This window comes from Sarcophilus harrisii, chromosome X (assembly GCF_902635505.1).
Source record: "Sarcophilus harrisii chromosome X, mSarHar1.11, whole genome shotgun sequence".
Taxonomy (NCBI): domain Eukaryota; kingdom Metazoa; phylum Chordata; class Mammalia; order Dasyuromorphia; family Dasyuridae; genus Sarcophilus; species Sarcophilus harrisii.
This window is the reverse complement of record NC_045432.1, coordinates 16419259-16444497: the sequence shown is the minus strand read 5'-3', so window position 1 is coordinate 16444497 and position 25239 is coordinate 16419259. Positions and strand designations below refer to the sequence as shown.

At 34.5% G+C, this 25239-nt stretch overlaps 1 protein-coding gene across 1 annotated transcript; it reads right to left on the bottom strand.

The window, feature by feature from the left end:
• Nucleotides 1-24771, bottom strand: LOC111721638 (E3 ubiquitin-protein ligase DTX3L-like). The gene is made up of 4 exons (XM_031944373.1): nucleotides 24616-24771; nucleotides 15447-15558; nucleotides 15120-15156; nucleotides 1-4025 (listed from the first exon to the last, which is right to left on the bottom strand). The coding sequence occupies exon 4, from the start codon at nucleotides 3962-3964 to the stop codon at nucleotides 2327-2329; it is 1638 nt and encodes a 545-aa protein (XP_031800233.1). The 5' UTR covers nucleotides 3965-4025; nucleotides 15120-15156; nucleotides 15447-15558; nucleotides 24616-24771; the 3' UTR covers nucleotides 1-2326.
• Nucleotides 24772-25239: the final 468 nt, after the last annotated feature.

Genomic DNA, 25239 nt, shown 5'->3' with positions numbered 1-25239 from the left:
TTTTTTCTGATCATATAGTTTTGACTTTATTAGAAGCATCTCACACAGTCATTAAATCACATCTCCTCAGACATAAGCATACAATCAAATCAAGATGATTCAATTATTTAAAGACCCAACTACAATTCATTTGAGCTATAATATTTAACATTCCATACAAGGACAATAGGGTGTAACTGGCATTGTTATCAATGAATAAGCTGTTCCTAACTCGGAAACGAACCTCTCTGTATCACAAGTTCTCTTTCCTTCTCTAAGCAATGCCACAGGATCCAGGATATAAGCTTCTAATAAATATTTTTGTTTAGTTTTTAAAGCAAATACAAAGATAGACTCATTCAGAGATCAATAGACATTTTATCTGTTGCACTACAAGTACACTTTTGAGGGGAAATCTTGAACAATGGCAAATTAAGCAGACAATTTTCTGGAGGTTTAAAGTCAGAAAATATTTGGGCATAAATGTGTTTTCACCAAGACTACACAAACAGAACAATTGCCACAAGGTACACCTGAAAGGGGGAGCTAGGAATGTGAAGATCAGGGCAGTAAACAAACCAATGCCACTTGTCTTTTAATCAAGAAAGTGTTTTCCAGGTCAATCAACCTGCCCAAAATCAGTTATTCAATGAGTAGAAGTACCTACTATATTCTAGGCACTGTGCTAGGTGGTGGGGAAACAAAAGAAGGCAAAACGAGCCTCTGCTCTCAAGTAGTTCAAAGTCTAATAGGGGAGACAATATGCAAACAACTATGTACAAACGACCTATCTATAAGACAAATTGGAGATAATCCACACAGGAAAAGCACTAGTATTAAGGGGATTTGGGAAAGTCTTCCTGTAGAAGGTAGGATTTTAGGTAGGACTAGAAAGAAGGCATAGAAAAACCAGCACGTCAAATTGAATACTGAAAGAATTTCAGGCATGGGGATATACAGTGAAAATGCACAATCCAGAAAGGTGGAATTTCTTGTGCAGAGAATGTCAAGGAGGCCAGTATCACTAAAGCACAGAGTCCATAGTGGGGGAGTGAAGGAAGGGAAAAGGTTATGAAGAGCTCTGAATGCCACAAGCTTTCTAGTTGCTCCTGAAAGTGACTGGATGTCACTAGATTTTAATTAAGACAGAAATAGCTTTCTTCACTCTTCAATTTATATTAAATTTGCCAGAACCCTAAGGATGGATAGTTTCTTTCTGATGTGAAGGATTAATGTAAGTATTTTGAGACTATAACTTTTGTCAAGATGTTTTCAATCTTTTTGAATGTTCCTGGCTATCATTCCAATTAGAAGGGAGCTAGTTCTGGTGAGTTCTCAGGGCACCAACAGCTTTTCACAAATAATAGGAATGGTTCTGAGGGTCAGTCATCATATGTACAAGTGGGACAATGGAAGATTCCTTAACTCCAGCATCCCTGGTGACAGCAAAATGGAGACAAGCAGGAAAGTACTGAGAAGTACACTTTGGGTGCTCACTAGAGCAATTTTTACATTACTACTGGGTTCTCAGTTTGTCTAATAAAAACTTTAAAACACCAAGAAATTAGACAGGTTAACAGAAGTTCATCCCACTCATACCTAAACAACTAATTTCTTCTCGAATTCTTTTATTTTTCTCTAAACACACATTTTAATGATTGCTCTGATTGCTTTCCACAACTACAGTTTTTGTAAGCCCAGCTTTCAAGGCATCCTTGAAATCGAGACTCTTACTCAATTCTTTCACCTCCAATTCCAGCTTAATTTGTTGCAGATAGCTGAGACCATGGTAACCAAAGTTTTCTGGCCCAAAATTGTATAACGTTGTGAATACCATTCCTGGTGATCGCATCCTTGAATCCTGATGTCTGAGACTGTCCTGTTGTGAGTAAACAGCCTTTGGTCAAAAGTCCTTCTGAGGAAATAGAAAACCTGCCATCCTTCACATTATTTGGGCAAGTATGACAACCATCTTGTTCCTTTCTAACATTTTCTTGATTTGGGATGATCTTCTGTCTATATGCCTTCATGCCTGTGATAATGAAACAGAATATTGTCACATGAATTACAAACTAGAAATGAAGAAATCCTGTAAGTACTTGTCATTGTTTCCTTTCATGATATAATAGGAAATCTGACATACAGAGCACACTGACATATTTGCCTGTCTGATACAAGGGTCACAGAACTCATGCTTATACTTTGGGAGGACTTTTATGGTGAATGATTTCTAGAGAGATGGCACACTCCTCTTTTCTTAAGTCCCAACAGTTAAGCAATCCACTAGAGGGAGATCCAGCCATCTTTGAAATCATTACCATTTTTGTCCAAGAAAGATTTGGAGTATCTACTCTAATTCTCTCCAAGGAAGAGAGAATTGTCTCTGCTGAGGAGGATGTTCAATTTTGTAATATCTCTTAATGTATTTCATTGCTTTTTCAAGGTACTTGGGCAAACCAGTCAGTGTCAGTTCTGGTTTATTCCATTCGATGTTCACATGGGAATGCTTTCTTTCCAGGTTTTCAAATAATGCCTTTTCAATCCGAGCCTTTTTCTTCTGATCTATTGGTTTCAGAATCACTACTTCTTTGATGATCTGAGGCAAGAGCATCTGAAAGAGATCAATGAAATCTTCATAAGCATGTGCAGAGAGGTCTAAATCTTTGTCTTTTGGTTTAAATACAATGAGTGTTTTCCCAGTTTTGGGTTTGTTTACCAATTCCATTACAGTATAATATGTTTTCTCTATTTCTCTGATTTCTTGGCCCAGAAGACGCCAGAGAGAGGTTTCAACCTCAATTCCATTCTTCAGGTTTGGGTAAACCATCGTTTCCTCTTCAGGTTGTTTCTGAGAGAAGTTTTCTTCAATGAAATGTTGAGCTTCTAAAATATCCTTTGGGTTTCCCCAGAGGATTAAGTCTTTTTCTTCAGCTTTAACATGGATGTTATGAAATGTTTGAGTCAGTGATTTTTGCATTTCAAGTACCAGCTTATTATCTGGGAAATGAACATCCTGATGGGACACATTCTGTATTTCCCTCTGAAATGCTCTGGTAAAAGCGTCTTGAGCCAATTGTCTGTCCCATGACTTACTTGTCTTGAAGTCTAAATACACATTGCCAATAGGACATGAAAAAGCACTTTTGATTTGAACTTGATTCTCAGTCTCTATTCTGCCTAGAGTATCAGCAAAGACATATTTGAAATATTCAAACAAATGTGCAGGAACTGAAATAAGGTCCAGTTCGTCTTCTAGCCTTTGTTTTGGGCTTGAGTAAAGAACAAGACTGTTGCAGTCATTTCTTATAATTTCTTCAATTTCTTCGATTTCTTCAATTTCTTCTGCTGAGGCTGAGCAAGACAATTTTTTTTTCTTGTCATTTCCCAGCATCTTCTCCCTTAAGAACTGATAAATTTTTCCAATATCTTCATAGTCACCAATCAGTCTTTCAGGTCCATAACGGCCTCCCTCTATTTGTATATCTGGACAGAGGCTAATAATTAACTTCCTTAGCTCTATAGAAAGCTTGAAAGTCAGCTGGGCTTCCACATGAAAAAATATCTTTTGAATGAAGAAATCATAGGAGCTGGTAGCAACTTCTTCTTCTGAGTGCTTCTCATCTGGAAATTCCTGTGGGATTGACTGAATCTGAGAGAAAATCTGACTTGTTTCCAAAGTATTGTTCTCTTCTGGGTTTTCATTTGTTTCTATGAAGATGTCCACATGTGATGATGTATCATTTGAATCACTGATGTTTATAGAATGATCTCTCTTTGCTATCACTCCTTCCTTGGCTTGTCTTTTATAAAAGTCTACCCAGAAAGTGTCTTCAGTGGGACCAGCTTTGACCTTGCACTTGCCTCCCCTAGACTTCCATGGGTTCTGGAAATACTTTTGTAGTTTCTTCTCCATTTCAAAGAAATTCTCAGACACCCGGACCAGGATCCGATATGGTGGGCTGTTGGCAGCATTGTCGGTGGCCATCAGTGCAGGGTAAGGATTCGTGACTCAAAGAGCTAGAGCTGTGATGTTTCTTTCTTGGACTCTGGAAAGGGAAAGGGGGAAGGAGAGAGGAGAGACAAAAAAGTGTTGTCAGTTCCCTACCCCCACGTCTTATAAAAGTAGTAATTGGTTCAAACGGCATAAACATAAGACAGAACAAAATGGCAACATAACAATGAAACCATTAAAAGAAAATGATAATTTCCAAGGATAATTTTTTTAAAGTAATTATTTGAAAAAGAATTATGGGGGAAAATTTTTCAGATGCAAATAAAGCAGTTCTATGGAAAATAAACACACATATACTTTAAGACAGAAAATAAGAGGAATAATGTGATGAATATTCAGTGAAATTATTAGAAAGCCAACAAATGAACAAGCACGAAATAAAAAATCAAAGATATTAAAAATTTGAGGAGAAACAGATAAACTGAAAACAAAAATATTCTAAAGCAATGATATCTAAAACTGATTCTTTGAAAAGACTAATGAAATTGATAAACCTTTTATTAATTTTATTAAAAAGAGGAAAAAAATCAAATCAATAAAATAGCAAATGAGCAAAGTGAAACATCAACAGAAACAGAAGAAAAAATAATAATCAACATATGCATAGAATATTATGTCAAAAACTGTATCACAGGTCCATGAGACATGCATTGAAGCTGGATTTATTACAAGAGAAAAGAAAATGGATGTGGGAACCCCACATATTAAAGAGTTTTCAGGCAGATCAAGTCTGTTATTTAAGTTACAGAGAAAAAGTAAAAATCATAGAAGAGGGAGAAAGAATCAATACCCTCCAAAAGGAAAAAAGAAATCGTGAATAAATAAAAAGTCAAAAACAATTCTTTCCCCTTGGGAACTGCTAGACCATGAACATATGTGAGAGTCTGCTTATTTACAAAGGTCCCAGTTGCAGAAAGTTTCTCAGTCTGGAGCAGACTGACTGGAGCCCATCTTGACTCCCATAGACACACAGGGTGCATGGGTTGCAAAATCAAATTGTGTCATCTCAGGGTGGGCTTCATTCTTGACATGTTCAAGGCCTCTTGCATACTCCAGCTTCAGTGTTTCTGCAAAATACAGTAACTTTAAAAGACAAGTTCAGGGGATTCCTTACCATTCACTCCCCACACACTCATGGGAAGAGGCAACCCTTTGGTTTGCCAATATCCACATAGTGTGCACTTGGTAAAACATTCCTGTGGAATGTGGACCCAGGGAGGGTCTCTAAAAACAAAAGAAAAAACACTTCACAAGGATAGAGAGCAACAGACTGAAAACTAAACAGGAGACCTTGAGCACTTTTACATCTTGCCACTGATACAGAATAATTCCAATTATAAAGTGAGACCAGAATCAGAACCATAAACAAAGTACCATACAAAGGTATAGAAAGAATGTTCAAAATTACGGATTAATCCAGAAGGAAAATCATACAACATCAAGAAAACTGAGATAAATTGGTATATAGATATAGAAAATAAAGCCAAAGAGGTACAATAACAGACATAAATATTAAAAAAAAAAAAAACATTAAGTCTCGCTGCAATTGAGTAACACTTCCCAATATCCATCCAATCAACCCATTTCATTTTGGATTTCAGACATCCAATGTAGCCATCTGATCCCTGACACATATCTTTTTGGGGCAGTTTGAAAATGATCATGTCCTCATGGACTTCCTTTCTGTTTCAAAGTTATTTGTAAGGATTCTTTAGACATTTCTGCTAAAATCTTTTATAAAACAGATCTCAATCCAAGATTTCAATTCTAGTCACCAAGTTTACTTCTCTAACAACTAGTATATGTGGTGGAAACCAGATGGATTCTTGGGTTCTGACATGATAAATAACAGAATAAAGGAAATATCAAACTAGGAGCCCATATTTCACATAAAAATTCAGACAATTTAAGTTATAAAATACCTTATACTATATTTGTCTTTATCTAACCTCTGTACCTGTTATGTTAAGTATAAACATTGTTAAACAATATAACAACAATGTTATATTGACATGTAAAACATTCAAATGCAAACTAAATGTTTTTAGTACCACAAAAAACAACTCCTAAGACCTTCCAAATTACACACATATATTCATTTGATCTTGTTATTTTCTTAGCATGTTTATTTTTTTGTTTTAGTTTTTATTTTAACAAATATTTTCAAACTCCAAAATTAAATATTACTTAATTTAATTCCAATTCCAATTCAATTATTTTATTTCTGCTTTAGGAAGAGCAGAGACAGATAAAGAGCTAATCTTCACATTAAATACATATTATAAAACATTTTATAACATGACCTATGTTACAGTGATGGCGTTCTATAAAAATTATCAAGTTAACTACAATTGTAGCAAAAGACTTGGGATGTGACAAGTAGCTACACTGAAGGAATCAATTTCAAAACAGTGCTTATTGGGAAAACATTTTTACATTCAAAGGTTCTGATAAGGCCTCATTTCTAAAATATATAGAAAATTAACTCAAATTTATAAGAATTCAAGCCATTCTCCAATTGATAAATGGTCAGAGGACATGAACAGACAATTTTCAGATGAAGAAATTGAAACTATTTCTAGTCATATGAAAAGGTGTTCCAAATCACTATTGATCAGAGAAAGGCAAATTAAGACAACTCTGAGATACCACTACACACCTCTCAGATTGGCTAAGATGACAGGAAAAGAGGACGAATGTTAGAGGAGATGTGGGAAAACTGGGACATTGATGCGTTGTTGGTGGAATTGTGAATGAATCCAACCATTCTGGAGAGCAATTTGGAACTATGCTCCCAAAATTATCAAACTGTGCATACCCTTTGACCCAGCAGTGTTTCTACTGGGCTTATATCCCAAAGAGATCTTAAAGGAGGGAAAGGGACTCACATGTGCAGAACTGTTTGTGCCAGCCCTTTTTGTAATGGCAAGAAACTGTAAATTGAATGGATGCCCAGCAACTGGAGAATGGCTGAATGAATTATGGTATATGAATGTTATGGAATATTATTATTATATAAGAAACAACCAACAGGATGATTTCAGAGAGGCCTGGAAAGACTTACATGAACTGATGCTAAGTGAAATGAGCAGAACCAGGAGATCATTATACACGGCAACAGCAAGATTATACGATGATTAATTCTGATGGACGTGGCTCTCTTCAACAATGAGATGATTCAAACCAGTTCCAATTGTTTAGTGATGAAGAGAGCCATTTACACCCAGAGAGAGGACTGTAGGAACTGAGTGTGGACCACAACATAGCATTTTCACGCTTTCTGTTGATGTTTGCTTGCATTTTGTTTTCTTTCTCAGTTTTTTTTTATCCTTCTTGATCCGATTTTTCTTGTGCAGCAAGATAACTGTACAAATATGTATACATATGTTGGATTTAACATTTATTTTAACATATTTAAATGTATTGGACTACCTGCCATCTAGGGGAGGGGGTGTGGGGAAGGAGCAAAAAATTTGGAACAGAAAGTTTTGCAAGGGTCAATGTTGAAAAATTACCCATGCATATATTTTGTAAATAAAAAGCTTCAATAAATTTTTTTAAAAAACAGTGCTTATCAAATAATTTTTTGATCATTAAATATGCTTGTACCACAGGAAACAACAAGTGTTATTTCCACATTAAATAAGAATCCCAAATAAAACTGAGTTTTCCATTGGTGTAACACAAATTATTCTATAAGTTATTCTCTTCTAAGAGAACTAATTAAACCAAAATTCATTTCTTCAAACCAAACTGAAGATGTTTCTGATTTCATTTCAGTTATTAGAATAACAGTTTGGTCCCAGAAACTATTACATCAACCTCCCATTTTTTTTAACATCACTTGGAAATATTTATGGATCTTAATTTATACAGAAATACATGTCTAGAAACAGGCAGAAATGCTCATAGTGATTTAGGAAATAAAATGGACTATAACTTCCAGCTGAATACCTCAGATTTTATACCCATTCACTTTATTAAACTAGCTCAGATGTGTTCCAGCCTAGTCTACGGAGTGATGTACCTTTTATTTCATAAGCTTCTTTTACCTTTGCTAATTATTCCCATAGCATGCAAAAAGAATGAGCTCTTTATTCCAGGGATGTAATATTACACAGGACTATGTAAGTATTAGCATCCTGAACAAGTTACTATTGTGCTATAAGAAATGTGGAGCAGTGTTATGGCCAGAACTTGAAACAAGGTGTTAACTCACTAGAATTGATAGAAACAATGTTTATGTACTTAAATTTACACCTTTGAGAGTTCACACATTAGCTCACACATTAGAGTTCACAAGTTCGAGGCTCACAAGTCAGGAACCCACAATCCCACTCTTTCGGAGGAGGAGTCAACCTTTGGGTTCACAACTTTAAGAGATCATATATAAAGAAGCTCTTGGAGCCTCAGTGAGGACTCAGTGGAGGAGTCAGTTGGGGAGATTGAGAATTGGAGATTCAGAGCTGGAAGCTAAAGATGGCAGAGGCAAAGGACAAGCTGCAAGAGCTCTTGGAACCAAGGAGGGAGATAGGCCTCTAAGAAAACTAACCAGGCTATTTTGGAAGAGACAATAAAGGATTTGAACTTTTAACAGCTGGCTGCATTTGAGGCGATTATTATTGAACTGAACTGAAACTAAGGCAGCCTCCAGAAGTCTCCTAAGAAACTGCTCCCAGAGAATGATTATATTTTAGAAAAGAAGAACACCACAGAACACGATGCTTTCAGAAAGACCTCTGAAGACTTATAAGAACTGATGCAAGGTAAATATTGTATACAGTAGCAACAATATTGTACCAATGATCAACTATGAAAAACTTGGCTACTCTGATGCGTACAATGATCCACAACCATTTTAAAAAACTCATGATAAATTAAGACAACTCTAAGGTGTCACTTCACACCTCTTAGATTGACTAAGATGACAGGAAAAGATAATGATAAATGTTGGCAGGGATGTGGAAAAACTAGGACACTAATACATTGTTGGTGAAGTTATGAAATGATCCAACCATTCTGCAGAGCAATATGGAACTATGCCCAATATTGGATCTGTATCCCAAAAAGATTATAAAACAGGGGAAAGCACTCACATGTACAAAATTGTTTGTAGCAGCCCTTTTTGAAGTGGCAAGGAACTGGAAATTGAGTGGACTTCCATCAATTAGGGAATGATTGAGTAAGTTCTGGTATATGAATGTAATGGAATATTATTGTTCTATAAGAAATGATGAGCAGGCTGATTTCAGAAAAGCCTGGAAAGACTTACATGACCTGAAGCTAAGTGACGTGAACAGAACCAAGAGAACATTGTACACAGTAGCAAAATTATGTGATGGATTTGACTCTTCTTAACAATGCAATGATTCAAAGCAATTACAATAGACTTGGGATGGAAAATGCCATCCACATCCAAAGAGCGAGCTACGGGCTCTCTAAACGTGGATCTAACACATAGTATTTTCAATTTTTTATGTTGTTGTTGTTTATTTGTTTTTGCTTTCTCATAGTTTTTCACCTTTTTGATCTGATTTTTCTTGTACAATATGACAAATATAGAAATATGTTTAAAAGAATTGCATATATTTAACCTATATCTGATTGCTTACTGTCTCAACTAGGTGTGATGCTGGGGAGAGGGAGAGAGAAATTTGGAACAAAGTTTTTCAAAAATGAATGTTGAAAACTATCTTTACGTATATTTGGAAAAATAAAATGTTATAAAAAGGAGAACTAATCAAATGGAAAAAAAGATACAAAAGCTAACTGAAGAAAATCATACATTAAAAACTAGAACTGGGCAAATACAAGCTAATGACTATAGACATCAAGAATCAATCAAACTAAAAAGTATAAATAAATGGAAAAAATATAAAATACTGCTTTGAAAAAACAGCTGACCTGAAAAATAGATCCAGAAAAACCAGTTTTAAAATTATTGGTCTACCTGAAGGCCAGGACTAAAAAAAAAAAAAGCATTCTTCAAGAGATCATCAAGAAAAACTATCCTAATATACTGGAACCAGATGGCAAAATAGTCATGGAAAAAATCCATTGATCACCTCTGAAAAGAGATCCCACAAGGAAAACTCCAAGAAACATCACTGCAAAACTCCAGAATTATAATCTCGAGGAAAAATACTGAAGGCTCCCAGAAAAAAATTAATAATTCAAGTATCAAGGAACCACAGTTAGGATTACTTAGGGCTTGGCAGCTTCTACAATAAAGGATCAGATGGCCTGTAATATCATATTCCAAAAGGCAAAAGATCAGGGATTACAACCAAGAGTCAATCAACTAGCCAGTGAGACTAAGCAGGGGAGGAGATGGACCCTCAATGAAGTAGGGAACTTTTAGTCATTTCTATTGAAAAGTTCAAAATTAAACAAAAATTCTATCTACAAACACAGGATTCAAGAGAAGTATAAAAAGATTTAAAAAAGGAGAAAAAGAACACATTTTTAAAGGTTAAACTGTTCCCTAGAAATATTTCCTACATGGGAAGATGATACTTGTAACTCTTGAAAACTGAATCTTTTATTAGGGCACTTAGAATGGGGTATACATAGACAAAGGGTGTCAGTATAAGTTGACTCTGATGTGATGATATTAAAGAAAAAAAGGGGAGGAAATAAATTAGATCATATAAAGAAGCACAGAAGACCCATTAGAATAGAGAGAAAAAAGGGAGGGCATTGTCTGAAGTTTAATCTCATCAGTTTTGGCTGGGGAATAACATCACACTCAGTTGAGTATAGACCCTATGGGGAAGTAGAAGGAGAAAGGGGAAAGAAAAAGGAGGGACTAGATGGGAGGGCAGAAACAGTAAGAGAAAAAGGTTACAGAAGGAAGGAGGGGATGATAAAAAGGAGGGCAAGTTGAGAAAAGGTTTGATCAGAAACAAAACACTAGTGAGGAGGGATAGAGTAGAAAGGGAAGGGGGAAAAGTATATACAGGGGAGAATATAGGGTGGAGGGAAATACACAACTGGTAATCATAACTGAATGTGAATGAAATGAAAGCAGGGATAGCCATTCTGATCTCAGGCAAACAAAAGAAAAAACATCTAATTAATGGTAAAGAAGGAAGGGTTAAGGCACTATAGACAATAAAGTAATATAAATACTAAATTTATATGCATTAAGTGGTACAGTATCCAAATAAGTCAGTTACAGGAAAAAAAATAGAAAGCAAAACTGTATGGGGGACCTCAGCCTCCCCTTCTTAGAATATACACAAAATAAGCAAGAAAGAAATTAGGGAGGTTAATAGAATCTTATAAAACATAAATATGATAGACCTCTGGAGAAAAAAGTATTGGGATAGAAAGCAATATACCTCTTTCTCAGCATGGCACCTACACAAAAATATACCATGTATTAGGACATAAAAACCTCACAATCAAATTCACAATCAAATTTTGCCTTTCTGCGAAAGGCAAAAATAGTAAATGCATCCTTTTCAGACCATGATGCAATAAAAATTACATTCAATAGAGGGTCAGAGAAAGATAGATTAAAAACCAATTGGAAATTAATCTAGACCTAAAGAATGAGTGGATCAAACAAAAAATCCTAAAAGCAATCAATAATTTCATCCAAGAGAATTATAATAATGAGACAACATATCAAAACTTATGAGATGCAGCCAAAGCACTTCTTAGGAGAAATGTTATATCTCTAAATGCTTACATGAAGAAAATAGATAGAGAAAAAGGAGATGAACTGGGCACAAAACTAAAAATGCTAGAAAAAGCAAATGTAAACAATATATCTAAGATTGTCATTAATATTTGGGTAGTTTGAAAGAAAGATTGGGGTAAAACTGAGGTGATTCTAAAAACCAAAACCATGTAGAAAAAGGTAAAAAGAGTGATTATCTTATACAAATGAAGTGAATGATAAGAACTGACACCGGCATTGGGTGGAGGAAGAGAGCTGGTAGTTCTGGCATCCTATTCACATCAGGAACGGGGTCAAAGCAGAACAATACTTACATACATACATACACACCACACACATACATTCAGAAGGGCATAAAAGCCTTCTAAATTCAGAAAAAATAAGAGTGCACGTGAATTGGGAGGGGGGAAGTGCAGTTTAATAAGAATGGAATAAGGTGTGTAAATTAACAGGATTAGGATAAAGAGGTGGTGAAAGGATGGGTGGGATAAAGAAGGGATTCTTGAAAGGAGGAGTAAGTTAAGCAGTACCAAGGCAAGGTATCAGGTAGAATTATAGCAAAAGAGTCAGGAAGGATAGGAAAGAAGAGATATGCATAAGCATAATAATGATCAGGAATAGAATTTTTTAGAAAAAAAATAAGGGTAGTGATCATTGATCTCAAACAAAATTAAAGCTAAAATAGATTTAATCAGAAGAGAAAAACAGGGAAACTATACTATGTCAGTCATATTAATCAATACTGTTTTATACTATTTAAAATAACTTTTAAAAAGGAGAAGATTGGAATATTGCTGTGGTATAGGATATGATGCATTGGTGGATTTGGAAAAATATGGAAAAACTTGTAATTATAAAGAAAGATGTTATCCACCATCAGAAAAACAGGACAAACAGGACAAATATACATATGTATGATTATAGATATTTATGTATATGTATGTATATATATGTATATTAAGTATAAATTATGAAGTTTGGTGTTGAAGACCATTGTTGGAATGGAGAACTCTGAAGAATTGTAATGATAACAATATCTACATGTGTATAATCTTATAAGGTTTAAAAAGGCCTCCTTTGAGAAATGAGATTGAGAAATTAAAAATGAAAATATTTCACCAGGAAATAAATAATAATGAAATCCTCCAGAATTCTCAAACTTCAAAAAGGTCATTCATCACCATAACTTCAACTTATAGACTCCACTACCTTCAGTATGTCTATGTCTATTGTCAAAGACTGACTTGGCCCCAAACCTATAGCTATAGAGGAACCTGAGGTGCAAAGAGGTTATGAGTGATAGTCCAAGATCATGCAGCAAGTGAGCATCTGAAGTGGGTTTTGAAGCAATACAGTAATCCAAGACAATTTCAAAAGATTTGTGATGGAGAATATCATCCTTATCCAGAGAAAGAACTATGGAGACTGAATGCAGACTGAAACATACTATTTTTACTTTTTAAAATTTTATTTTTGCTTCTCATGTTTTTTTTAAATTCTTCTTTCATAACATGAGTAATATGGAAATATGTTTAACATGACTGTACATGTATAACCTATACTGGATTTTATTGTCTTGGGGAAGGGGGAAAGGAAGGGAAGGAAGGAAGGAAGAAACATTTAGAATTCAAAATCACAAAAATGAATATTGAAAACTATCTTTACATGTAACTGGAAAAAATAAATACTATTAAGTGGGAGGAAGAAAAGAAAAAGATTGACTTGGCAGTCCTGCTCTTTCGACTCTGTCTTTTGGGGGAGATTCTAAGTTCTTCTGAAATATGGAAACAAAAAAATGACCTCTCTAACATAGTAATAAAATTGTTAATGTATATTTTTCACATAAATGTTAGTATATATTCTTATTTTGGTTCTTAAGAAATAGAATTTTAATATGTTACTTGGAAATGATTCCATGATACTGGTGGGAAATGAAAATTTGTAAATAAGTCCTTTATGAAATGAGGAAACAGGAGGTTTTTTTTGACCTACCATGCAGGCCTTCAATCAAATAAGAAAGTTAACACAGCAAAAAGATAGTAGTCAGGGGAAAATGAATATGAAATCTGAACAAAAATTCAAGATGATGAGATTTCTGATGAATAATATAACTTAGAGGAAAAATGGAGATTCTTGGAGAGAAAGTCAAGCAGGAAAGGAACTGAGTAAGCGGGAATTCTGAGCCCTCCCTAGATTGGCAGGATCTATTTTTCTTGACCTTGCAGTATTCTTGTTGTGATTAGCACTCAGGGAAGAAATAGGCAACCTAGGGCACTTAGGAATTGTTGATGAGATTTCTGATGATGAAGCCATCTACAAAGAAGAATATTCCTAATGTGGAATCCAAGCAGAGAAATTGATGGTACATGTTAAGGACCATGCCTAGGTGAAGGAGCAGGTCAATTCTCCTAGAGCCTCCACAGCTGCAAATCATAACACTTGAAGGAGTTGCAAAGCAGCCTTTACTAATGCAAATATTCCTTGTGGATTGGCAATGAAATAAATTGGAAGCAAGAGGAAAGAAGAGAGAGGTCAGACCATGCAACTGCCTCTCAGTGGAGAAGTCAGAGAATGCAACTGCCTCTCAGTCTCTCCTTGTATCATCATCATCCTCTCACATGAAGAGATCCATTCTACAGGTCTGAGTTAGGCCTCCAGCAGCCACTGGAAGGTGGCTCCCATATCACAACAGGTACAGCAAAAGTGGGGAATTGGGAAATATCAAAAGAAAACTCTGAAAAACAATGAAAACTAGACCAAATTCTCTAATGAATCCTGGTGCAAGAAAAATTGTAAATCAAACATTAGCAAGTACAACATATCACACAAACATCATCAAAGTATGATCTGGTAGTATCTAACTCAGGGATGTACATGAAGGATTGATACTATTAAGGTAGGCTCAGTATTAGCAAAAGTATAATCACAATTGACCATATTAAGCAATCACATGATCATTTTAGTAGATTTAGAGAAAGCTCTGTTTGATATTTATTCCTATTAAAAAACAATAGAAAGCATAGGAAAAAATGGAGCTTCTTTTGAGTTGATAAATACTATCTCATTCATATCTACGTAAAAAGTACAAGAAAACATAATCTGTAATAACATAATCTGTTATAATCTGTAACATAATCTGTAATAAGAAGACGTTAATGTAAAATCAAGGTGGAAGCAAGTGTCCTTTATCACCATTATTACTATTGCAGTAGAAATGCTAGCTATGGCAATAAGGCAAAGACAAAGAAATTGAGGGATTTAATCATCAGACATTGAGAAAACAAAACACCACTTTTTGAAGGTTCTATGACTATTTACTTGCAAAGCATTGCCAACTAAATTAGTGAAAATAATTAATAGCTTCAGTGAAATAGCAACATATAAAACTTCTCCACATTACCAGCAAAACACAACAAGAAGAGAAAGAAAAAGGCCACTTACAGTAATTGTAGACCATATAAAAGACGTGAGAATCTACCTGGAAGAAATGCAAGGAAATATAGTAATACAATTTAAAAAACCCTATTCACAGAAATACAAATCTAAGAAGTTGAAAATATTTCACCAGGAAATAAATAATAAATGAAATCCTACAGAAATCGAAAAAAAATACAACAGCTCACTGAAAAAGAAATAGTTACTTAAAAATCAGAAATGAGAAAGTAGATGCTAATGACTCCATGAGATATCAAGAAACAATATAACAAATCAAAAGAATGAAAAAATAGAAAGAAAATATTAAATATTACTTTGGGAAAAACAACTTACCTGGAAAATAGATCAAAGTGAGATAATTTAAAAATCCTTGGTCTACCTGAAAGTCGTGATATCCTAGAACCAGTGAGTAAAATAGTAATCAGAAGAATCCACTTCTCACCTCCTAAGAGACACAAAGAGAAAGCTGTAAGGAAGCTGAAGTAGAATGTATTATGCTGAAGTTAAAAAAAAAAAAAAAGCAGGGATAGCAATTGTGATTTCAGACAAAATGAAAGAAAAAGTAGATTTGAATGAAAAGAGATAATAAGCAAGAAAACTACATCTTGCTAAAAGGAACCATATACAATGAAGTAAAATCAATACTAAACTTATAGGCACTAAGTTTTTAAAACACCTAAATGTTTTAAAAGGAAAGGTAAATGAGTTACAGGTAGAAAGAAATAATAAAACAGTATTTCCCTTCCATAACTAGATAAATCTAACCAAAAAATAAACAATAAGAAGTTAAGAAGATGAATACAATTTTAGAAAAATTAAATATGATAGACCTCTGACAAAATATACCTTTTTTCCCCTCAGAAATACACACAAAATAATTTTGACCATGTATTAGGGCATATAGAAATAAAGGGCAATACCATAAACAAATTAGGGGAGCATGGACTAGATTACCTCTCAGATCTATAGATAACAGAAGAATCTATTACCAAGTAAGAAATAGAAATCATTATGGGTTGTAAAATGGACAATTTTGATCACATTCAATTAAAAGGCTTTGGCACAGACAAAGCCAATGCTGCTAATATTAGAAAGAAAGCAGAACACTGGGTGGAAAGAGAGGAATATTCACATCAGATTTCTCTAACGGAGGCCTCATCATCTTTCAAATATAGAAAGAAATGAGTCAAATTAATAGTAACATGAATAATTGAAAAATAGTAAAAGAATATGAATAGGCAGTCCAAACATTCTGGAGAGCAATTTGGAACTATTCCCAAAGTGCTATAAAAAGGTGCATAGTTTTTGACCTGGCAATACAACTCCTAGGTCTGTATTCCAAAAGGATCAAAAAAAGGGATAATATGAAAAAGACCTACCTGTACAAAAATATTTATATTTGCTGTTTTTTATTGTGGGAAAGAACTGGAAATTGAGGAAATACCCATCAATTGGGGAATGACTAAAAAAATTGTGGTATATGATTGTGATGAAATTCTATTGTCCTAAAAGAAGTGATGAACGTGATGCTTTCAGAAAAACCTGGAAAGATTTACATGGACTGATGGAAAGTGAAATGAGCAGAATCCAAAAAGTATACATACTACGAGCAATATTGTACAACAATCAACTTTGAATGACTTAAGTATTTACAGTAATAGAAAAATCTAAGATAATTCTGAAAGACCTGTAATGAAAAACACTATCCACTTTCAGAGAAAGAACTGAAGGAATCTAAATGCAAGTGGAAGCATAATGTTTGTTTGTTTTACCCCCTTATTTTTCTTGAGGTTGTTTTTTTTTTTTGCTCTGCCTCTGCTTTCACAACAAGATTTAAATGGAAATGCTTTTTGCATGACTTCATATGTTATTAGTTTTATAAAATAGTTTTTCTTCTCAATGATTTGGGAGACAAGGAAAGTGGAAGAGAATTTGGAACTCAAAATTGCAAGTGTATGAAGGTTAAAATTGTTTTTACGTGTAATTGAGAAAAACTATTAAAAATTTTTAAATATATCATCCCTTTAATTATGACTAATGGCATCTTGAAAGGGGAAATTATATCATATTATTTAAATTCATTTTAAGGATCCATTAATTCATTCTATAAACATCAATAGTCTGTTTTAGTTTTATCTGCTAATACTGTTTTTAAATCTTTTAGCAAATGATAATCCAAAATTTTGAACCAAGGCCAGAGTAAACCAGTTAAACTTTTCCCTGTTTTAAACCAGATCATAAAACATCATGGTTTCTTTTTTGTTATTCCTGCCTTAGTTAGGAGTTTTATCTTATCCCATGCTTCAAGGAGCATCCATCCTCTCAAAGGATTTTCCTCTGGAACATTGTGTTTGCATTGTGTTTCTTTGTGTGTGTGTGTGTGTGTGTGTGTGTGTGTGTGTGTATGTGTGTGTGTCATCATTCTCTCTGTAAATGTATACACACATTAACACAAATACAATAAATGTGAGTTCTTCCCACTAGCTTTTAGCTTGAGGTTTCAGTAGAAGCCTAGATTTTACCTCCCCTTATTGGAGAAAGTACCTTTTCCAGTTGGAGAAGTCAAAAAGATTCTTTTATTAGCCCAATTTGCAATCTAGAGAAGGTATTTGTGGAGACAGTCTTCAAGAATGCCCTGGCTAAGGTTTTAACCATTTCAAAAAATCCTTCCAAATGACCACACAGCTTAACTGAACAGTCTTGTAACAGTCTTATAACACAGAATAGTTTTAGGAAGTAGTCCTATATAATTCCTTACCTCCTGTCAAGACCAGGAACCAGACCTAAAGAGATTGTTCAGTCAATGCTATAGCAACATTATTAAGGCATGAAGGTCATGATAAACATTCCAATGGAAATTTCTGGTTGAAAATTCTAAAAAATAGTTGTATTAAAATAAGTTCTGTGTTTTACACGAGTTATTTTTAGATACTTAGAGGGGCAGCTAGGAGGTGTAGGGATAGAGCACCAGCCCTGAAGTCAGGAGGACCTGAGTTCAAATCTGACCTCAGACACTTAACACTTCATAGCTGTGTGACCCTAGGCAAGTCACTTAACTCTAATTGCCTCAGCAAAAAAAAAAAAAAAAAAGAGAGAGAGAGAGAAATTTCTACTTTGTTATCTATATAAAAAGACTGCTTTTATGGATTTCTTTTATAGACTCTCACATACTTTGGGTGCTCCCATTTTCTTGTTTTCAATAATCTCTCTTTTCTTTCAAAGATTGACTCCACATAGGTTCATTTCAACCGAAGATAAATCACAAAATAAACCCTCAAAAATCAACTGCATTTCTATGTAACAATAAGAAAACAAGACATGGAATAATATGGAAATTTCATTCCAAGTAACTAGGAAAAGCTTAAAATATCTGTAGATCAATTTTCAAATGCTCACAAAACACTTAAAGAGAAGCACTTACAAAGGGTCCCTTCAAGAAATAAAGAATAATTTAAATGACAGCTGGGCTGTGTCAATAGAATAAAAATGAAAATACTACCAAATTTAATTTGGCCTTTTAATGATATGCCAGTTAAACTAAATATTAATAATTAAATTAAATATAAATATAAAGGATCCTTAATAGATTTTTATAAATTTTTATAAATATATATTTTAATAAATATAATATATATATAATTTTATTAATGACAAAATTTATTTGTAAAAATCAAAGATCAATATCAAATAAGGCAGGCACTGAAGATTTCAAATTATATTATAAAGCAGCACTCATCAGAACCATCTAGGATTGGTTAAAAGTGGGTTGGTTATAGCTTTGGTTATAGATAGGTTCCAATCTATCTATAGATAGATTGAAAAAAACAAAGTAGATAGAAAATTGGAAGATTGGGGGGGGGGAAAGAAGTAGATGGGAAAAACTAGACAAGAGAGAATCAACAACAATTAATTTTTAAAAATTCAGTGTTCAATAAGGTGGAAAACACAAGTTGCTCTCATGAAAAAATTCCCATTTGATAAAAATGACTGGGAAACTCAAAAGCAATATTGTAGATATTAGACTAAACTTGCACCATATTCCAGAATTCTTTTTAAATGGATACATATCCTTATTATATATACAATAAAAATATGGAAAAGAAGTATATATACCTCTCACAATTATGGGTCGGAGATGTATTCTTAACCAAATGAAGGAGTAGAGGCAATTACCAAAGATAAAGTGACTTTAGATTATGTAAAATGGAAAACCTTCTTCTACATAGACAAAACAAATGCATTTTGGAAAAGCAAGAAAGTAATTGAATGAAAAAAAGTATCTTTGTAATAAATTGCTATTACAAGGTGTTTGAATCTAAGATATACAAACAATTAACACATACATAAGAGAACAAAAAATGTTCACCCTTATATAAATACTAAAATAATATCAACCACAAATTTCCAAAAGAGGGAATGCAAAGTAATTTCAACCACATGAAAAAAGTTCCTAATCACTATTAAGAGAAATCTAAATCAAAATAACCCTGGGTTCCATCTCATACCTTGAAAATTGGCAAAATTACAAAAGATGGAAATAATCTGTGTTTGAGGGGTTATGGGAAGGTAGGTTCACTAATGATTTGCCAGTGCAGCTATGAACTGGTACAACCATTTTGCAAAGGAATTTAGAAATATTCAAAGAAAATGACTGCAATGTTCATATCCTTTGACTTAGAAAATACATTACTGGATTGATTTCTCAAGGAGGAAACTTTCAAGAAGAAAGATCCATATAGAAAAACATATTTTTAGCATCACTTGTGGAGTTAGCAAAAAATCAGAAACAAAATAGATTTTAACCAGTGGGGAATGGCTACACAAATTGTGCTGCATGAATATAATGGAATGCTACTGTGCTATAAAAAAGGATAAACATGAATACAGAGAACTATAGAAAAATCTATATGAACTGAGGCAGAGTCAGGCAAGAAGAACCAAGAAAGCAAAATATACTCAAAGATTTCAACAATGTAAACGGAATGAGCAACCACACATGCAAAAATTGAATTTTATGCAATTCTATTACAATTTGATAAGTTTTTTTCTTGTTTGATCACTTCCTTGCAAGAGCACATTCATTTTGTCTATGCAAAAGCTCTTCCATTTTATGTAATCTAAGGTATTAAATTTGTCTTTTGTAATTGCCTCTGTTCCTTGTTTGGTTAAGAATATATACCCTACTCATAACTGTAAGAGGCATATGATCTGTTCTCTTCTAACATTTTTATTATATGATCTTTCTATATATTTAATTTTTGCAATATATAATGCATACATTGCAAAATTATAAAAACATGTTGAAAGAAGAGGGTAAGAGATCTAGAGGTATTACATACTATGCATATTTTCGAACTTTTTCACTGTTTCAGTTCTGCTCATTATTTTCTTTTTGCATTATTGTCAACAATGTTGAAGAAAGAAATAAGAAGCTGGCTGCCAAATCCTTTAAAGGATAAAGGATTGCAGATTTACTACCTTTCTCTAGCCCGATAAATACCTTGCAGAGCTCAGGGGAGTATAACAACAATAAGACAAGAAACTAAAATTTGTGAAATGGAGGTTAAAGCAATACTTAGAAGAAATTTTCTCTCTCTAAAAGCTTACGTTAATAAACAAAGGAAAGAGCAGATTCATGAATGGGACATCCAGGTTTAAAAAAAAAAAGGAAATAAAAACAAATGAACAATCTGCAATTAAGCACCAAATAAAAATCCTTAAAAATCAAAGGAGTGATTAGTAAAAGTGAAAGTTAAAAAACCACTAAACTAACAAACAAAACTGAAAGCTGGTTTTGTGAAAAATTCTATAAAACAAATATTTGGTTAATTTGCTTAAAAATAAAAGAAACCCAAATTACCAGAGTCAAAAATGAAAAAGGTGAATGCACCAGTAGTGAAGATGAAATTAAAGCAATTATTAGAAGATATTAGTCTAATAATTTGCCAATAAAATTGACAATGAAAATATACAACATATATTGCCCAGGTTAAGAGAAGAGAAAATGGAATCCTTGAATAAACTTATCTTAGAAAAAGAAATTGAATGAGCAACAAATTAGCTCCCTAAGAAAAATCTCCAAGACCAGTGAATTCTGCCAAATCTTTACCTATTTAATAAAATAGATAAGAGGAACCCTACCAAATTCATTCTATGACACAAATATGGTTTTGATACCCAAACCAGGGAGAGCAAAAGAAGAGGAAAAAAAATAAAGCCTAATTTTCCTAATGAATACTGATGCAAAAAAATTTAAACAAAATATTAGCAAGGAGATTACAACAATATATCACAAAGATCATACGCTAAGACCAGGTGGTATTTATACCAGGAATGTAGGAGTGATTCAACATTGAAAAAAAACTGTAAGCATAATTATCCAATCTTCAAAACCATCTTTTATCATTCTTTTTAACTGTTCTATAGAAGAAACTAAGGGTATTCTTAAACAAAATGAGACAGAGGGTACAATAGAGCTATTCACTTTATCTCATTTTTATCAGATTAATCCTGTCCACTACTAGGTACAAATCTGATATTATAATAAGTATAGCATCATGGGATGAATATATGGTATGGAACCCTTGAGGAATTTTGCATTCAAGGTAAGAATCCTGCTCTGTCATTATAGAAATATTGAGATTTTAAAATCCTGAAACTAAATGGGCAGTACCTTTTTTTTTGTTGGCTATCAATAATTATATGCAATTTTGTCCCATTAAAATACAGTCCTGTACGGGTGACGACGTTGTTAATACTGTGTAGCATTTTATAAAAGAGAGTCTGATATGTCATCCACTATGATTAAGAATGCACATTACAGACTATGGAGAAATTAGAGGAGCAAGGGAAAAATTAGCATTCACATCTAGAGATAAAGGAAGAAATTGGGAGCAAACAAGCTATAAAGATGATCACAGAAAATAAAATGAACAATCTTGATTGTATAAAATTGAAAAGGCTTTTTGCACAAACAAATCTAATACAATTAAAATTAGAAGGGAAATATGTTAATGGAGGGAAATCTGTAACAAATTACCCTATTAAAGAGTTTATATAATGTGTTGTATATACATATTAAATTGATTTAAATTTTTCAGACATTATCCATTCAACAACATTTAAATGTTCAAAAGCTATGAAGAGCTAGGCTTCAAAGGAAGAAATCCCAGCAATCAACAACCATATTATAAAATGCTCCAAGCTACTAATAATTAGAGAAATTCAAATTAAAGGAACTTTAAGGTTCCACCTCCCACCCATCAGACTGGCTGTCAGAGATGAAAAAAGAAACATACTCTCTCACCTATCTCTGTCTGTCTCTGTGTCTGTGTCTGTCTGTCTCTCTGTCTGTCTCTGATTCTGTCTCTGTCTCTGTGTGTGTGTCTCTGTCTCTCTGTCTCTCTCTCTCTCTGTCTCTCTCTCTCTCTCTCTCCCCCTTCTCCCTCCCTCCCTTCTTCTCTCCCTCCTTCTTTCTATCTGACTGTCACAAACACACACCCTCCCCCCACACACTTTCCAGCTTTCTTTTGTGTGTAATCTTCCTCCATTAGATTGTAAACTCCTGGAGACAAGGATAGTCTTTCTTTTTGGTATTCGTATCCTCAGTGTTTCCCACAGTGGATAAATTGATAAACAAATAATAAATACAACAAACAACAAATATTGCACAGGCTGCAAGAAAACACACACACCAAAAGCATTGCTAGTAGAGACTCGAATTGGTTAAGACATACTGGAAAGCAATTTATAATTGGGCCTCAAAAGTTACTAAATTGTGGCCTAACTATATCACCACTGGGCTTAGACCACATAGGGAGCAAAGGAAAAGGACCTATATATACAAAAATATTTATAGTAGCTCCTTTTAAAGTAGCCAAAAGCTGAAACTAAGGACTCTATCTATGGTGAAATAACTAAACTGTGGTCTATGAATGTAATAGCAGGACAATATTTTATTGTGACATAAGGAATGGACAGTTTCTGAGGAAACTGGGGAAAATTCTTAAGATCTGATAAGACTGAAATGAGCAGAACTAGAACTTACATAATGATATTATAGAGAAAAAAGTTTAAAAACTTTTATAACCCTAATGAATGCAATTCAGAGGACAGCTACCCACTCCCTATCAAAGAAGTGATGGACTTGAAATTCCAGAATCACAGCTGTCTTTTGGACATGGTCTCGATAGAAATTGGTTTTGCTAGAACATACATCTTTATTGTGAGGCTTTTGGCTTTGTTGTTGTTGCGTGGGAGGGAAGTGCCAGTAGGAAGAAGTGATGATAAATGCTTGTAAAAATAAATTTAAAAAACTCTGAAATAAGAGAATTACTTTTCCTAATCCAATTAAATGGGTTAGATGTTCTATATGGGACATAATATCAATGATCATTAAACATAATACTATTATATATTATAATAAAGCATTTCCTTAAATAGACTATGCACTTATATTCCCCCCCCCCCCCAGCAAAACACACATCACCCAGGTAACGAATAATCCTTTTGTCCACTTTTAAGTATTCAAAGATGGGGAGTTGCCCATCTATGGCTGGCCTCTTAAAACTCTACATCCAGTTCAGAGAGCCGAAAAGGGGTGAGTTTTGCCCTCATGAAAGATTTCAGAACTCTAAACAATGAAATGGCCAATTAACATCCCAGAAGACTGATAATGAAGCATGGGACCCACATCTTGACGGGTGAGGGAATAAGAGCTGCCCAAGAAGACACATTTTCAGCCACAGCCAAAACAGAGATTTGTTTTCCTTGATTATGCCTCTTTGTTATAAAGACTATCTTTTTCTCCCTTTTTTTAATGAGTTGGGGTGCTAGAGGTAGCTAAAACAGAAATGCGAGGAAGACAAAACAAAGCAAAAGATGGTCCCTAAGGAATTGTAAAAAACAAAACCAAAAACCAAAAAACCCTGAGCAGTGTACAACAGAAGGAAGGCCAGAAGGAAACATCAGCAGCTTTGAAAAATACAGATTTAAACGTATTCAATCAAACAAATTTAAGCTATAGATGTCAAATCCACAGGTACGTGGACCATCCTCTTTTTTTCCATTGTATGATGTCCATGGAAATGTTTGTTTGATCCGGCATTGGTTGAGTTCGGAATAATAAATATATGAATAACTTGAAAGAAAATTAAAAGATGCAAAAAATAAGAGGTATTTCGAGCAGTCCCACCTTCGGGCCGTGCTCCACCTAGGGGATGGCTGGGGGCGGGCACGTAAAGCAACAGTGAGGAGGGGGCCGCCGAAGGTAGGCGGGGGGAGGAGGGGATCGGCGAATGCGTAGGGAAGGACCCCACCCCTCCAGACAGAGAGAGATCGGGGCGCATCCAGCTGCGGATCCATCCATGGGTAAAGTCCAAAAGGCCTTGGATGGAGAGCCGGAGTACGGCTGAGGTGGGGGGTGGCCCACACCTCCACGCCCCTGGGGATTCAGTGGAGGGAAGAAGGGAGCAAAAGGGACGCCCTGCGGGACGTTACTTACCTCCTACACACAGGGGACTCCCAGTGGGGATCAAGCAGGCCGGGGGTGCGTGAGTGAGAGGCTGATGGAGCTTGGGATGCTGGCAGCCCCTTTTCGCAGAATGCGCAACACCCCAACCCAGGTGAAAACCGCAGAAAGGCGGAGCCCTGTGACGTCACCTTGGGAGGCAGGGCTTGCTTCTGGTAGTGAAATAGAGAAATGAATAAAATCTGGACCCAAAACTCCCAGCTAATTGAGTACTTTTTAAAGGACAATAAAATTGCCAGGACTTTTTTTTTTTTTTAACAGAAAAAAAGGAAGAAAATCAGTCTATTAGTAATTTTGAAGTGCCTAGTACTGTGCTAGGCCATCAATGGGTATGGAAAAAGACCCTGCCAGTCTCTGCCCTAAAGGAGCTCATGATCTAATGGGGGAAAATAGTAAGCAAAATATGTCAACGAGCTCCCTACAGGATCAAAAGAAATGATTAAGAGAAGGCTTTAGATTTCAGAATGGTTAGGAAAAGCAAGGGTGTGTGAGAGACCGAGAAAGAGAGACTGACTTGGGCTTCAGGATAATCATTTTGGTAACTTAATGGAGGATGGGGAGAGACCTGAGGCTGATGAAATAAAGGAAAGTATTAGT